Source organism: Rhinolophus sinicus, linkage group LG02 (genome assembly GCF_036562045.2).
Source record: "Rhinolophus sinicus isolate RSC01 linkage group LG02, ASM3656204v1, whole genome shotgun sequence".
NCBI lineage: Eukaryota > Metazoa > Chordata > Mammalia > Chiroptera > Rhinolophidae > Rhinolophus > Rhinolophus sinicus.
This window is the reverse complement of record NC_133752.1, coordinates 53,943,458-53,957,626: the sequence shown is the minus strand read 5'-3', so window position 1 is coordinate 53,957,626 and position 14,169 is coordinate 53,943,458. Positions and strand designations below refer to the sequence as shown.

Here is a 14,169-nt window from a genome sequence, read left to right as displayed (position 1 = left end):
CACTGGTAGTGACCCCAGAGAGAGTGCCGTGGAGCCTCCAAATGGATGTCTTTTCCCTCTCTTCCCATCCCCAAATTCCTGCAGCATCCCTGCCACTTATAGTCTACATTTTCAAGAAACATTTTATTACACTAATAGTGCTCTGAAGCAAATTCATAAAATTTGCAAGAGGAGGTAAAAAAAAAAAAAAAAAAGCAAGCTCAGCAATATTTGGGTTTTTTCTTTTTTTTTTTTAAACGGATGATGCAACTGATCTACTGAAGACAAAAGCAGGGGGAGGGCCCTTACTGGTGTAAATAAATAGGAGTCTGTGCTGAGAACCCACAGTTTGGACTCAGAGCTGAAGTCTGAACTCCACCTTCAGGCAGAATGAGGTTCATCCCTGGATCTCTGCTTCTCATGCTGCTCGTCAGCAGCCTGTGTCCAGTCCATGGTGAGAACTTTCACTTAATGTCGTCATTGTCCTTTGAACAGAAATGGTCTTCAGACATTTCCATTTTCTTTTTCAATTAGAAAATGGAATGAAATATGATTGAAGGAGAGAAAGTGCTCTCTGCTCCTAGATTTCTAAAAGTAAGGTGCTTAAGGATTTAACTCTTGCCGCTGGAAGCATTTATTAGGTTGGTGCAAAAGTAATTGCAGTTTAAAAGGTTGAAAATAATTGCAAAAACCGCAATAACTTTTGCACCAACCTAATATATTGTTATGATTGTGAGCCATAGAAGAAGAGATACTGGAAGTTCAGCGTCCATGTGACTTATGCGTGGTGTGTCTATTCCTGGCCTTTTCCAAATTCACTCTGCTATAATGAATTCTTTCCATGTATCTCTTCTTTGTTCTGCCGGCCTGTGCTACCTGTCTGACCAAACCCTTCACTGGGTGTCAAGATTATTGACCTTAATGCGCGGGTCTCCTGCAGGGAACATCTGGTACAATTCTGTATGTCTTAGCTCTGGCATGAGCCTTTGTAAGTGCAGCAGGGGTACTTAAGTACATGCTTTCTGCAAAGAAGCAGACTTACAAGTCTAAATGGGAAGGCTATCTTTGTGGAAATAGATAAATATCTGTTTGACGTGGTAAGTTATTATATAGGTACAGGAATCAGAAGCATGTGCAGAATGACACACTCGGCTCAGGTTTAGAGGTTTAGAGGACAAATTTTTGTTCTTAAAATGCAGGGCGTAGTTTTTTCAATTGTTATTTTGCTTCACATGTCATCTTCATCCTTCAAGGCTCTCATTTCTGTCCTCCTCCATGAAGCTCTTCCATTGCTCCTGGCAAAACCTTCTGCCCCATCATGCAATTTGGTCCTTGGGTAAACTACAACGTTCTCTGGTATTTTAGTTTTTGCTCATTTGTTTCCTCCACTAAACTGTAAACACCTTGAGATCTGAGTTCCTTATATCTGGAAGGAACTGTGGTTACAGAGGGTAGAATTCATTAAAATGCATGAGATGTGTTACTTATAGGACTTGGTTAGTACAATAACTTTGGTTGTTGGATAAAAATTGTCTTGGATTTTTATTATTGGCCTTTGTTTAGTAATGATTTGCACCTAAGTTGGAGGATTAATGTATTAAACAAGAACAAAAATATTTTCCACGGTATTTCTTCTCACATAGATTGCTGGGGTGGGGGGGAGGGGAGTGTGATAAGAGAGATAATTGTTACAGCTTGTTATTCCTCCAGGGACTCTGCGGTGAGTTCTTGCCCTCGGCTTTTATGTGTTGGGAGTGAAGATCAGTTGATTTTATATTGTATTAATTGTAACTGAGTTGTAAGTCCCCATAGTGGTGGTTCTCAGATTTTATTATGTGGACAATTACCTGCATGCCAATATAATTCTATCACAAATTTCGGTAGGAGTTGTGTTTTTAAAAATTTAATTTTATTGTTAAGGTTTTGGTAGAAAATATTTGAGAATAAGCCAAGACAAGCAGAAATGCACATACTGAAGGCATATGGGTGGAAAAAACAACTTGAAATTTTTAAATCTTCAAATGCACTGTATGAAAGATTAGCAGTTAAGTTCTAGTTATGAATTATGTGCCAAAGGGATTAAAATAACCGATTCTGTGTTTACAGGTATTCTAGAGATCTATAACACAAACTTAAAGTGCCTATGCAAGCAAACGACTACAGCCTTCATCAGACCCCGCAACATTTCAAGGATTGATATCAGACCCCCTGGGAATGGTTGTCCCAACACAGAAATCATGTAAGTTGCAAGAAAAAAATATATGTGATTCCGTTCTCCCAGTGAAAATCAGCTCCTATGTTGCCACATAGTATTCTTACTCAAACATCTCAAAGTGATTTATTTTGAGCATCACTAACAATTTTCAAACCAATAATGAGAATCAGCAATGTTTGTTAAGTGTATTATGCAGTGCCCCTGAGCTAAGTGTTTTATATGCATTCACTCATTTTATGTCTTCCGCAGCCCTGTTAAGGAATGTCTATTGTTATGATTCCTTTACAGATGCAGAAATTGAGGTTTGGGGAGGTTAACTAACTGTCCTAGGTGTACCACTCCAAAGAGACAGAGCCAGGACTGCACCCACGTTTCCCCCATTCTCAGGCCCCTTCCCGTAGCCACCAAATTCCAATTGCCAACAGAAGCAGACACTTTGTTTCCCACAAAATTAAAGAGCAAGAAAATAAGTATCTACAACAGTCCTTCGTTTGAAGGTCTATTTTATGGAAATGTCCTTTAGCTTTAGGGTCTATCAACTTTGATCCCCATAACTCTGCATAAAGAGTTAAGCTAAAGGGTCAGTAGTAGCTGCAATAATTTTTTTTTTAATTTTTAAAAAATTTGTTCATTCTACGTTTAAGAGAACTAAAATGTACTAACATTTCAAAAACATGAGAGTTAGCAATTTAGTACTAACATATAATGATATATTTCAGCACTTATACCCTCTATTAAAATTAATAGATATTTTCTTTTATTGAAATGGTATGACCCCTTGCTTCTGTACTCCCTTTTCTGTATACTCCCAGAGAAATCTGTGGATATTTCTACCACAGCATTTTCCATGGCACATCAAATGAGTCTTTACACACTGCATGTGAAGCCTCTTCTACAGTGCCTGGCACAATAGTAAATGTTAGCTACAATTATTATAGCACCATTGTGTGGAAACAATCAGGTTTTTAATTTTTTTTCCCTCCTCTTTCACTCCTGCCAGAAAATAAGCTCTTATATAGTGGATCAAATATTATTTATTCCTCTATTTGCAATGCTTTATCCCTTACCTGGTATATAGTAAAGGCTCAATAAATATTGGATCATTGCATTGAATATTTTAAATGGAGCCTATAGATCTTTTGCATATAACTACTTAGAACTTTGATTTCTCCTTCTTGGATGTATCTTTAATGAACCAAGCACCCACAACACCTTGAAGTATTACGCATAGCAACTTCCTAGGGCTTTGCTGACTTTACTTTCATTTAGACTTGTGAAATGTTTGTAAACGGCTCACTTTTTGTTAGTCCCATTTTGATGTCAATGCTTTGGGCCTCAGACTAATTGTATTCCACTTGTAAGAAAGAAATGTGTGATATGAAAATGTGTATGGAATTTTTCATTAAAAAGGCATTATACTTTAACTAATGTCTTTGCCAATGAAAGTCTAACTAAACCACAATAATTGTCCTTAACTCAGAGGTGTGAGGTCTACCCATGACCTACTTGGGAGAAGTTACTCTGTGCAGAAAACTGAGACTCCTTTCTTTTCATTACATTTCCTCTGTCATGAGTCAAGGCTCTCACCTTTCAACCAAGGAAAGTAATGCACCTTAATTTTCTCTGCTTTAACTTCAATCATTTTGAAGTGACAAAAGTTTAATTTCGTATCTGCTCACCAAGTTCTGCATTACTGAATGACCAGCTACAGAAACGAAAGACGCAAATGATTATGAGAAAGTCATACCAGTCAGGGGTCAAAACGTTATGAGTCCAGATGATCAGAACAGTCCAGATGATCTGTTTTCATCATGAACACAGAACCCAAATTGGAAGGCTCTGCCCAGGAACTCAAATGTTCTATGACCTCTGACCTCTTAAGATTCACGCAACAAGCGTGGAGTTTCAAAGCTAGCTAGATGGATCCTTGCTGTTTGTCATTTGACAGCTAAGATAAATGACACATTTAGAAATTGTGCTTTGTTTGAGGTCATGCCAATAAAGAGCAGAGTCTCCCAGTTTGCCATCACTTGGGAGACCTCACTTCTTTCACTGCAGGTAAAACTTTGACTATCGTGTCTGGCAGTTGATAACCATTCAGATCGTGACCATAGCAAACTGTGGCTAAAAGTGTGTAGGTTTTGGAGTCAGGTAACTTTCATTTGAATCCTGCTCTATCATGCATTTATTGTGCAATCTTAGAAAAGTTGTTTAAACTCACTAGGCCTCAAGCCTTCAGGGGAGGAAATAATAGTTTCTGTAGCACAAGATTTTTGTGAGATTAATGGAGATGTTTCACGCTACCTGCTGAGTACAATGCCTGGCACATTGTAAGTGCTTGATCAACATCAGCTATTAATTATTGCTGCTGCTTTTTTTATTGCTTAATTTCTTAGCACAGTGAAAGCGTCACTAACTGGTGGTTCAACCAAATGCAGATGTCACTCAGATCAATCAGCTCTGGAATCTCTCCCATATTAAATTTCATTGAATTTTTTTCAAATAAAAGGTCCCCAAGAGAGTGTGTTTTATAGTCTGTTTTGTTCTCCCAAGCTCAATGGTCAAACACATTTAAAAGATATTGTGACATAGCTTTAGAAGTGAGCCAACCTTGGAGCCAGTTATTTGGTCTGTCTTCAATTCATATAAAAGTTGTCAACAAAGCAATAACCTGACTTGTGAGATTCTGTCAGCTTTGTATTCAGCTCTACCAGTTCACCCATGTGAGTCTGCAAATGATGTTTTTCTTATTCCTCAGACCTCATGCTACAAATCACCTACTCCAGATCTAAAACTGCTTACCTCCAATTTTGCTTGATCTGGGAATAATTATTTTTGTACTCAATTATTTCCTTAAGTGCAAGATTAACTAAAATTTAACAGTGCTTTATTTTCACTTGTGTTTTGCTCCAGAGTCCGACTGAGGAACAAGGCAACTATATGCGTGGATCCTGCATCTGACTGGGCAAAACGAGTTTTGACATTATGGAGGTAAGTCAGGCATACAAAGGGTTTTCAGATTCTTATTTGTACTGAAGGGGTTCCCTTTCCTGGGCAATCAAAATGGGGGCCATTTTTTAATTTATGAGAAATTCCTAAGACAAATGCCAATTCTTCACTATTATTACCTATCATACAGAGATGGGGTGACTCAGTCTAACAGCTCAGTAAACTAAACTGGAAGCCAGCATTCACAATATTCCTTGCTTGATATGTCCAGGAGAAAGCCACAGTTTATGGTCTTCTTTAAACAAGACTCTTGTTTTTGTTTTTGTTTCAGAAAAAGAAAAATGAATATCTGATTTCACCAGCTGCAGCTAAGGCACAGAAGGCCTGATGCCAACATACCTGCTAAGGACACCTGCATTCCCCCTTATTCCTGCTATGGGTTTAGTTTTGTGTTCTGTTGAATCTTTTCCAAGAAAAAGAGCTTCCCCATACATGCGAGCATGAGAATACATGGAAAAATCACCCTGTGGAGACTGATAGGGCAAATTTGAACTTTTTTCGCATATAGTGCCCTACATACTTGGAATTTGCATTTTATTCACCAGGGAGGAAAATTTCTTTGAGTATAGTTACTTAGTTATTCATCATATAAGCTTATTTTGATTATATGCCTATTGTTTAATGCTAAATTGTCCTAAAAATATTAGGAAATGAGAATTTAAATCTCAAATCTGAACATCTGGCTTGAATTAAGAAATAAATGATGGAATGTATTTTAATCATTTTACACCCTGAGAAAAGCAGGCTTCCACAAGAGATTCAAACAGCTGCCTGGGAAACCCATGGAACTTCATCAGCCTGTCAAGAGACAGAAAGGTCCACATAATAGATATCCTCCTTTTGAAAGCTCACTATTGAGAGGAATGGGGGTCCTTTTTCTACTCTTAAGGAGCTTCTTTGTAAGACATATTGTCACAGATAAAAACTAATAACATTTAAAGATCCCCAGACTTAAATTCATAGACTATTCAAGAAAAGACTTTAAAGGGTGATATTCAGATGTGTTCTTTTATAAGTTTGCTCTGAAAAACTTTTTTACTCACATCTTTTGCATAGATTTTGTTGTTGTTGTTGTTGTTGGTTTCTGGTATCCAATTCTGTAATGCTTCTTATTACTCTAATGCTATTCAATAAACATGAGCAATATTTGACTTAATTATGAGCAATTCGTTCTTAATGGATCATTTCCTCAAATTTAGACATGACAATCTCTACGTTTCTTCATAATGAAAAGTAGGATTTCATCATGTTTATTCATTTGCATGCCTCTTACCTTTTAGAGATGATCGAGATTATATGGCAAAGGGTGAGTGATGTTACTCCTGATATTAACACAGTGGAAAAACACTTGACTACGAGAACCTCTTTCCATTGATATAGTCATTGTGATTTCCTCCAGAAATGTCTAATCTCTTACTAAAACCCGTTTTCACTGTCTCATTAGATTGATTCTTAAAGTCTCCAATGTTTTATTTGACGAAGTTATGCATTGGGTTTGAAAAACAGAAGTTGTAGATAATTAAACTCCCATCCCCCTCCTTCCATGGTTCTAGCTCAGCTCTCCCACCACTGTACTGTGAGCTTCACTGGGATTGCACCCCACACTCTCCCCACTGCTTTAGGAGGGCTCTGCTCCCAGCATTCCCAGGTTCCAAATTATATCTAGCCCCCCTCATCCATTTTTCTCTTTTTATTTAAATAGGTTTCCTGGGAGGGAGTAAACAGCACCTATAAATACTACATTTTTTGTTGTCTACAATTCAATGTTTCTTTATACACACACATAAAAGGGATTATAAAATGTCATCAAAATCCTGCATTCCAGCATTTTTCAATTTCAATATTTAGAGGTCAGGAATCATTTCATGCTTTAGATTGATTTTGGTCTTCTTTGAGAAATGTGGCCAGACAAATATTCAGCAGCCTCAAATAAGAAATGTCACATTTCATATGAGGTACTATTATCATCCTGGTTTTACAGATGTGGAAGCTGAGACACAGCAGGGTTAAGTAACTTGCTCAAAGCCTTACAGCTACACAATGGCAAGCCAAGCTGTGAACCCAGGCAGTCGGGCACCAGAATCCACGTTTACAACCAATACACTATGCTTATCTTATATGGGGTAGATATCATCAGCTCCACTTTACAGAAGCAGAAATGGAGGCAAATAGACACTTACTTGCCCCAAACCACATAACGAGTAAGAGACAAAACAAGAATTCAAACCCAGGACCTTCTGACTCCTCAGTAAATGAATGTTCTTAATCATAATACTATGCTGCCTACAGTTCTTTTTATCCCTAAATGTATTTCTTACCTCCGTCCCTTGACCCACCCTCCTTTTCAGGGCCAATCAAAACCAAGGGGAGGGTAGGAGTTCCAGAACATTCAGGTACCCCCTAGGTTGGGACGCCCATTGAGTGTAGTTCAATCCCCAGGAGACTGGACAAGTGAGAGGGCAGCAGGAAGGCAAGGGGCAAATGTGGAATGAGAACCAAACAACAGGGGCAGTGAGGGCTTCTGAATTTGCTTTTCTTACCACACAAGCACCCCTTCCTCAAACAGTCATAGTAGATTTAGGGGCTTTCAGCTTGATTTGGAACAGGGATCTTAACCCATGGTTAAAATGTAGGATAACTTATTGAGCCAGTTTATGGAAGCCTGAGGAAAAGTGATTTTAGGTGATCTGAGTGGGTTGGGAATGGTGAAACAACAAGTTAGATTTCAGGAAATTTATGGCTACATACACAGATATATACATAAGTTAATTAAAATCCAAACTAAAATAGAATTGAAGGGAAAACACAAGGGAATGCTGACTAAAACAGGATGTTTTACTGCAGGAAACAGAATAAAAGAGCTACAAGGCCAAGTTACGCAGGGGTCTCCTAGGAGCAGAGTGCAGGGAACCTCTAACAAAGTGAGTCGAGCCTCAATTGTTTTGCTTACACCCACCTGACCAGCAGCGGCCAAGGAGAAAATGATTCTGTTTTCTAAGGAAAACATAACTCTCCCTTTCACCCAAGGTAGGGGTTCAGCCCCACCTCACCAGGATATAACTTGCCCAACTGTCCTAGTGCTTTCCATTTTCTATCTCTTTCCTTTCTACAATTCTTCCCTCTTATTGAGATGTGCCATTTTACTGCTCTAAACCTTGTGTAAGGATTGATACATATCCCTAGGGCTTGCTTTTTTTTTTTGCTGTGAAGTAAAGTTTACTAGTACTTTTGAACAGAATGAATGTGCTGGTCTACAGAAAACTTGGTGTAACTGAGAAAGAGAGTAAGTCCATGAATCAGAAGGGTAAGATTTGAAAGAGAAATTATACTGTCTTGTGACCCTCAAGGACAGTAGAATGTTCTCTATGTGTGGTCTTTCTGAAGTACGCCATCAACAGCATCTGGAAACTTGTTAATATATACATATACTCAAACTCTTCCCCAGACCTACTGAATCAGGAACTCAAGGGTTGGGCCCAGGAATCTATGCTTAACAAGGTGTGGTATAATAAAAAGATATATTTGGCCTTTGTCCTGGTCCTTGGCACAGAACCCTGAAAACTCTTGGAATTTCCTAATAGGAATGCTTTTCATTATTCACAATGAGCCCCTTTCAACCATACTTGAGTTTATGCTAATGAGGTGACTATGACCGTACCCCTAGATAGCTTCAGGATGGGGGCTGGTTACCAGAGGAACAACCATGTGATTAGAGGGTTGGCACTTTTAGGCTCATCCCTGGATCTCCACAGAGGGGAGTGGGGCTGGAGGTTGAATTCCATCACCAATGCCCAATGATTTAATCAATCATGCCTACATAACGGAACCTCCGTAAAAACCCTGACACAACGTGATTTGGAGAGCTTCTGGGCTGGTGAACATATTGAGGTGCTGGGAGAGCAGTGGACCTGGAGAAGGAATGGAAGCAATGTGTTCCTCCCCCATACCCTGTCCTATACATCTCTTGCATTTGGCTATTCCTGAGTTGTATCCTTTATAGTAAACCAATAATAAAGAACATTCCTGAGCTCTATGAGTTGTTCTAGAGAATTATCAACCCTGGAGGGTGGTGGTCATAGGAACATCCAAATTTATAGTCGGGCAGAAATGTGGATAGCCTGAGCACCCATTTGCAGCTGGTGTCTGAAGTGGGGGCAGTCGTATAGGACTGACCGTTAACCTGCGGGTTCTGCACTAACTATAGATAGTGTCAGAATTGAATTAAATTGCTACACACCCAGTTGGCATCAGAGAATTAATGAATTGGTTGGTGTTAGTAAACACTTGCGAAAAAAACTTTCACAAAGCCTCCAGGATGCTGCTAAAGTTTGATAACCATTGTTCTAGGATAAGCACTCCAAACCTCACAGTACATTAGAGTCATCTAGGGAACTTTCTTTTATAAATATCAGGTTAATCAAGTTACAATTTACATACAATAAAACTCACCCTCCTAAAGGGTTCAGTGCAATGAGTTAGTTGGCACAGCCCTTCTCAGTCAGTTTGGGCTGCTATATCAAAGTACCACAGCCCAGGTGACTTATGAACAACAGAAATTTATTTCTTACAGTCTGGAGGCTAAAAGTCCAAGATCAGGATGTCAGCATGATTGGGTTCTGTTGAGAGCCCTTTTCCAGGTTGCAGACTGCTAACTTCTCATTGTGTGCTCACATGGAGGAGAGCAGACAGAGGAAGTAAGCTCTCTGGTGACTCTTATAAATGTACTAATCCTATTCATGAGGGATCCACTTTTATAACCTCATCTAATGCTAATTACTTCCCAAAGGTCCCACTTCCTAGTACCATCACATTGGAGGGTAGAGTATTAACATATGAATTTGGGGAAGTGGAGATAAATATTCAGTTCATTACTGCTCCAGCCTCTGTTTTGTTCTTATAATTTTGCCTTTTCCAGAATGTCATATAAAGGGAAGTATGCAATGTGCAGCCTTTTGTCTGACTATCTTGCATAATGTTTTTGAAATTCATCATGTTGTTGAATGTATCAGTGATTTATTCTTTGTTGTTGTTGACTACTATTCCATTTTATGGACATGCCATAATTTATTTATTCATTCACCAGTTGATGGACATTTGAGTTTTTCCAGTTTTTGGCTACTATGAATCAAACTGCTGTCAATATTTACATGCAAAAACATATGATTTTGTTTCTCTCAAGTAAATACCTAGACTTGAGACTGCTGGGTCATATTTAACTTCCTAAGTTTTCCAAAGTAGCTATAATAGTTTGCATTCCCACCAGCAATATGTGAGAATTCCAGTTGCTTCGTGTTTTCACCAACACTTGGTATTGTCAATCTTTTAAACTTTAGATAGTTCAGTAGATGTTTAATGTTTTAATTTATATTAACTATGGCTAATAATATTGGGCAGTTTTTAATGTGCTTATTTGAGATCCATACACCCACATTAGAAATCTGCCTTACATGAAAGCCTTTCTCCATTGAGTTATGTTGGCAAACACATAAAAAAGAAATTAACCATATATGGCTGTACTTCTGTACTCCCATTTTATTCATCTATATGTCTATCCTCATGTCAATACCACATGGCCTCAATTAGTGTAGCTTAATAGTAAGTCGTACATTTAGGAGCCAGAGTCTTCTAAGTTTGTTACTTTTCAAAATTGTTTTGGAACTAACTTCTTTGCTTTTCCATTTGAATTTTTGAATTATCTTGTCAATTTCTTACTCCCCCACCCAAATAATTTTGATTGGGATTATGTTGAATCTGTAGATCAATTTAGGGGAAATTGGCATCTTAATAATATTGAGCTTTCTAGTCATGAACACAATATATCTTTCCATTTATATATGACTTCTCTAATTTCTCTCAGCAATATTTGGTAATTGCAGACATTCAGATCTTGCAGTACCCCAAACCAAAACCATGAGCTGTAGCCTTTGAACTACCTTCATCTCTAGGAACAAGACAAGCATATGTGTTCTTTATTTATCATACATGTCATTTGGGAAATGGTCAGATGTGGCTTCTGGCCTAACTGTAATTGGATACTATTGCTTCCTCCTTCATAGAAAAGTAGTTAGTCACTTAAAGCAATTAGATAGGACACTCTCAAATTTTCCTCACACGATCTGCAAGTCTACCTAAATCTCCTTCCGTCCTTATCAATTCCCTTTTGCTACATTAAACTTGGTACCCCTTCTCCTCATTCCTCCAAGGCCAATCGCTCTACCTGTGTTTAAATCTCATCTCTTCTTCCTGTCTCAGGAGACTCACAGTATCAGCTCTCCTTTTGTTCTTCTCTATAATCAATCACTTCCTCCCAATTAGTTCGACCTCCCTACCATTTAAATATATTCTAGTCTCTCCAATCTCAAAAACAAAACAAACAAAAAAGCCTCTTTCTGGTCCCTTTCTGGCTATTGTATCCTTTTTCTTCTCCTCCAATACAGCCAAACCTCTTGAGTTGTCTGTACTTCGTGTCATTTCTCCAAGGTTCTCTCTGCAGCACCTTCCAGATAAAACTTCCATCCATCTGTGCCCCCAAACAACTGTCAATAATGTCACCAATGACCACTCTAGCAATATCACTCAGCCAGTTCCACAACAGTGCTATGTAGCTCAGTGGATTACAACAAAACTGTTTATTTCTTGTCCAAGTGTCTTCAGTTCAGCTGAGGTTCAGCTAACAAGGGTGAGTTTGGGGTTAATTCAGGCCATTTGTTTGGTTCAGATCTATTCCATGTGTCTCTCATTTGGGGGGGAATCAGATGGTATTACAGGGCATATTCTTCCCATGGTGATAGTAGATCCAGAAGACGGGAGCAGAAACATGCTACGCCTCCTATGGTCTAGGCTTGGAATTATCAACCTATTACTTCCATTCATATTTTATTGGCCAAAGTAAGTCATATGGACATGCCCAATATCAGTGGGGCAGGAATTTATTTTACATCTAGTGGAACTGCAAAACTACATGGCGAAGGGCATGGGTACAGAGAGGAGTAAAGTAATGGGAACAATACTAAACCTGTCACAGTTGTCAAGTCAAGTGCAATGATAAGTATTTCATACTCATCCTATGGAACTCAATAGTATTTTACAGGAAGGGAGGAGTAGTGCACAGTTACAGTCTCTTCCCTTGGCACTCAGAACGGCTCACTTCCCCTAGATTTCCTTCTACCTTTCTGGCCACTCCTTCTCAGTCTTTACTTTCAGGCTCACCTTCTCTCTCTGGCAAAGAGAGAGAAGATGACTTGGCTTTTCTTTTATCATTATATACGTTCTCCCCAAAAAATATCATCTAAGGCCACAGCTTTCATTATTAGGTAAACACTGATGATTCCCAACTTTTCATCCCTAGTTCTCTGAACTCTATTCCATTCCACCCAAATGACTCTGCTATGTTTCCACTTTGGATTTTGCAAAGGTACATCAAACTCAATGTCAAGGACCAAAATTCATGATCCAATTCCAATCTGGTCCAATTCCAGTATTACCTATCTCAGTGAAAGCTCTACAACTTGGCTAATTGTACAAGATGGAAAACTAGGACTCATTTCAATTTTTTTTTCTATCACTGCCAGCTCTGTATCCAATTCATAGCAAAACTTCCCTAAATATCCCCCTATCTGTCCACACTCTCCATCTTTACTGCCACCACCTATGCCAAAATGCCATCAATTCTTACCTGGCTTAATTAAATAGCTTCAAATTATCTATCTCCCCCATCTTCTCTGATATCCTTCCATAATGCAGATAATTAAGATGCTCCTTACAAAATGCAAATTAGATGACATTACTCTTGCTTCATTTTCAAGCAAAGTCACTTTCTCAAGAAAGGCTTCCATGTCCATCCAACCTAAGTCAGATCTTTTTGTGATGCGCTGTTATGTAACTGTCTCTTTTCCTTGAGAACACTTACATTAGTCACTAGTAATACACTTGTTAGTGTGACCACGGTACAAATATCTATCTCCCCATTAGGCTTTAAATTCCATCAGATCAATAACTATGGTTTTACCCATCAACAAAATGAAAAGACAATCTAGTGAATGAAAGAACATATTCACCAATGATACATCTGATAAGGGGTTAATATCCAAATTATATAAAGAACTCATACAACTTAACACCAAAAACCCCCCAAACAATCCAATTGAAAAATGGGCAGAGGACCTGAATAAACATTTCTCCAAAGAGGACATACAGATGGCCAACAGACATATGAAAAGATACTTAATGTCACTAATCATCAGAGAAATGCAAGTAAAAACCACAAAGAGATATCACCTCACACCTGTCAGAATGGCCATTATCCATAAATCAACAAACAACAGGTGTTGGCTAGGATGTGGAGAAAAGAGAACCCTTGTGCACTCTTGGTGAAAACAGTATGGAGATGCCTCAAAAAAATTAAAGATAGAACTACCTTATGTCCAAGCAATTGCACTCCTGGGTATTTATCTGAAGAAATCCAAAACACTAATTCAAAAAGGTATACGCACCCCTATGTTCATTGCAGCACTATTTACAATAGCCACGATATGGAAGCAATCCAAGTGCCCATTGATAGATGATTGGAGAAGAAGAGGTGGTACATATATACAATGGAGTATTATTCAGCCATAAAAAAAGAATGAAATCTTACAATTTGCAACGACATGGATGGACCTAGAGGGTATTATGCTAAGTGAAATAAATCAGTCAGAGAAAGACAAATACCATATTATTTCATTTATATGTGGGATCTAAAACACAAAATAAATGAATAAACAAAACAGAAACAGATTCATAGATACAGAGAACAAACTGATAGATGCCAGATGGGAAGGGTTTGGGGGCCTGAGTGAAAAACGTGAAGAGATTAAGAAGTACAAAGTGGCAGTTACAAAATAGTCATGGGGGTGTAAAGTGCAGCATTTAGCCAATAATATTGTTATAACTATGTTTGGTGCCAGGTGGGATACTAGACTTTTCAG

General features: G+C 38.4%; 1 protein-coding gene across 1 annotated transcript; it reads left to right on the top strand.

The window, feature by feature from the left end:
- Nucleotides 1-286: 286 nt before the first annotated feature.
- CXCL13 (C-X-C motif chemokine ligand 13) lies at nt 287-6,359 on the top strand. The gene is made up of 4 exons (XM_019719978.2): nt 287-433; nt 2,086-2,218; nt 5,108-5,185; nt 5,475-6,359. The coding sequence occupies exons 1-4, from the start codon at nt 370-372 to the stop codon at nt 5,494-5,496; spliced, it is 297 nt and encodes a 98-aa protein (XP_019575537.2). The 5' UTR covers nt 287-369; the 3' UTR covers nt 5,497-6,359.
- Nucleotides 6,360-14,169: the final 7,810 nt, after the last annotated feature.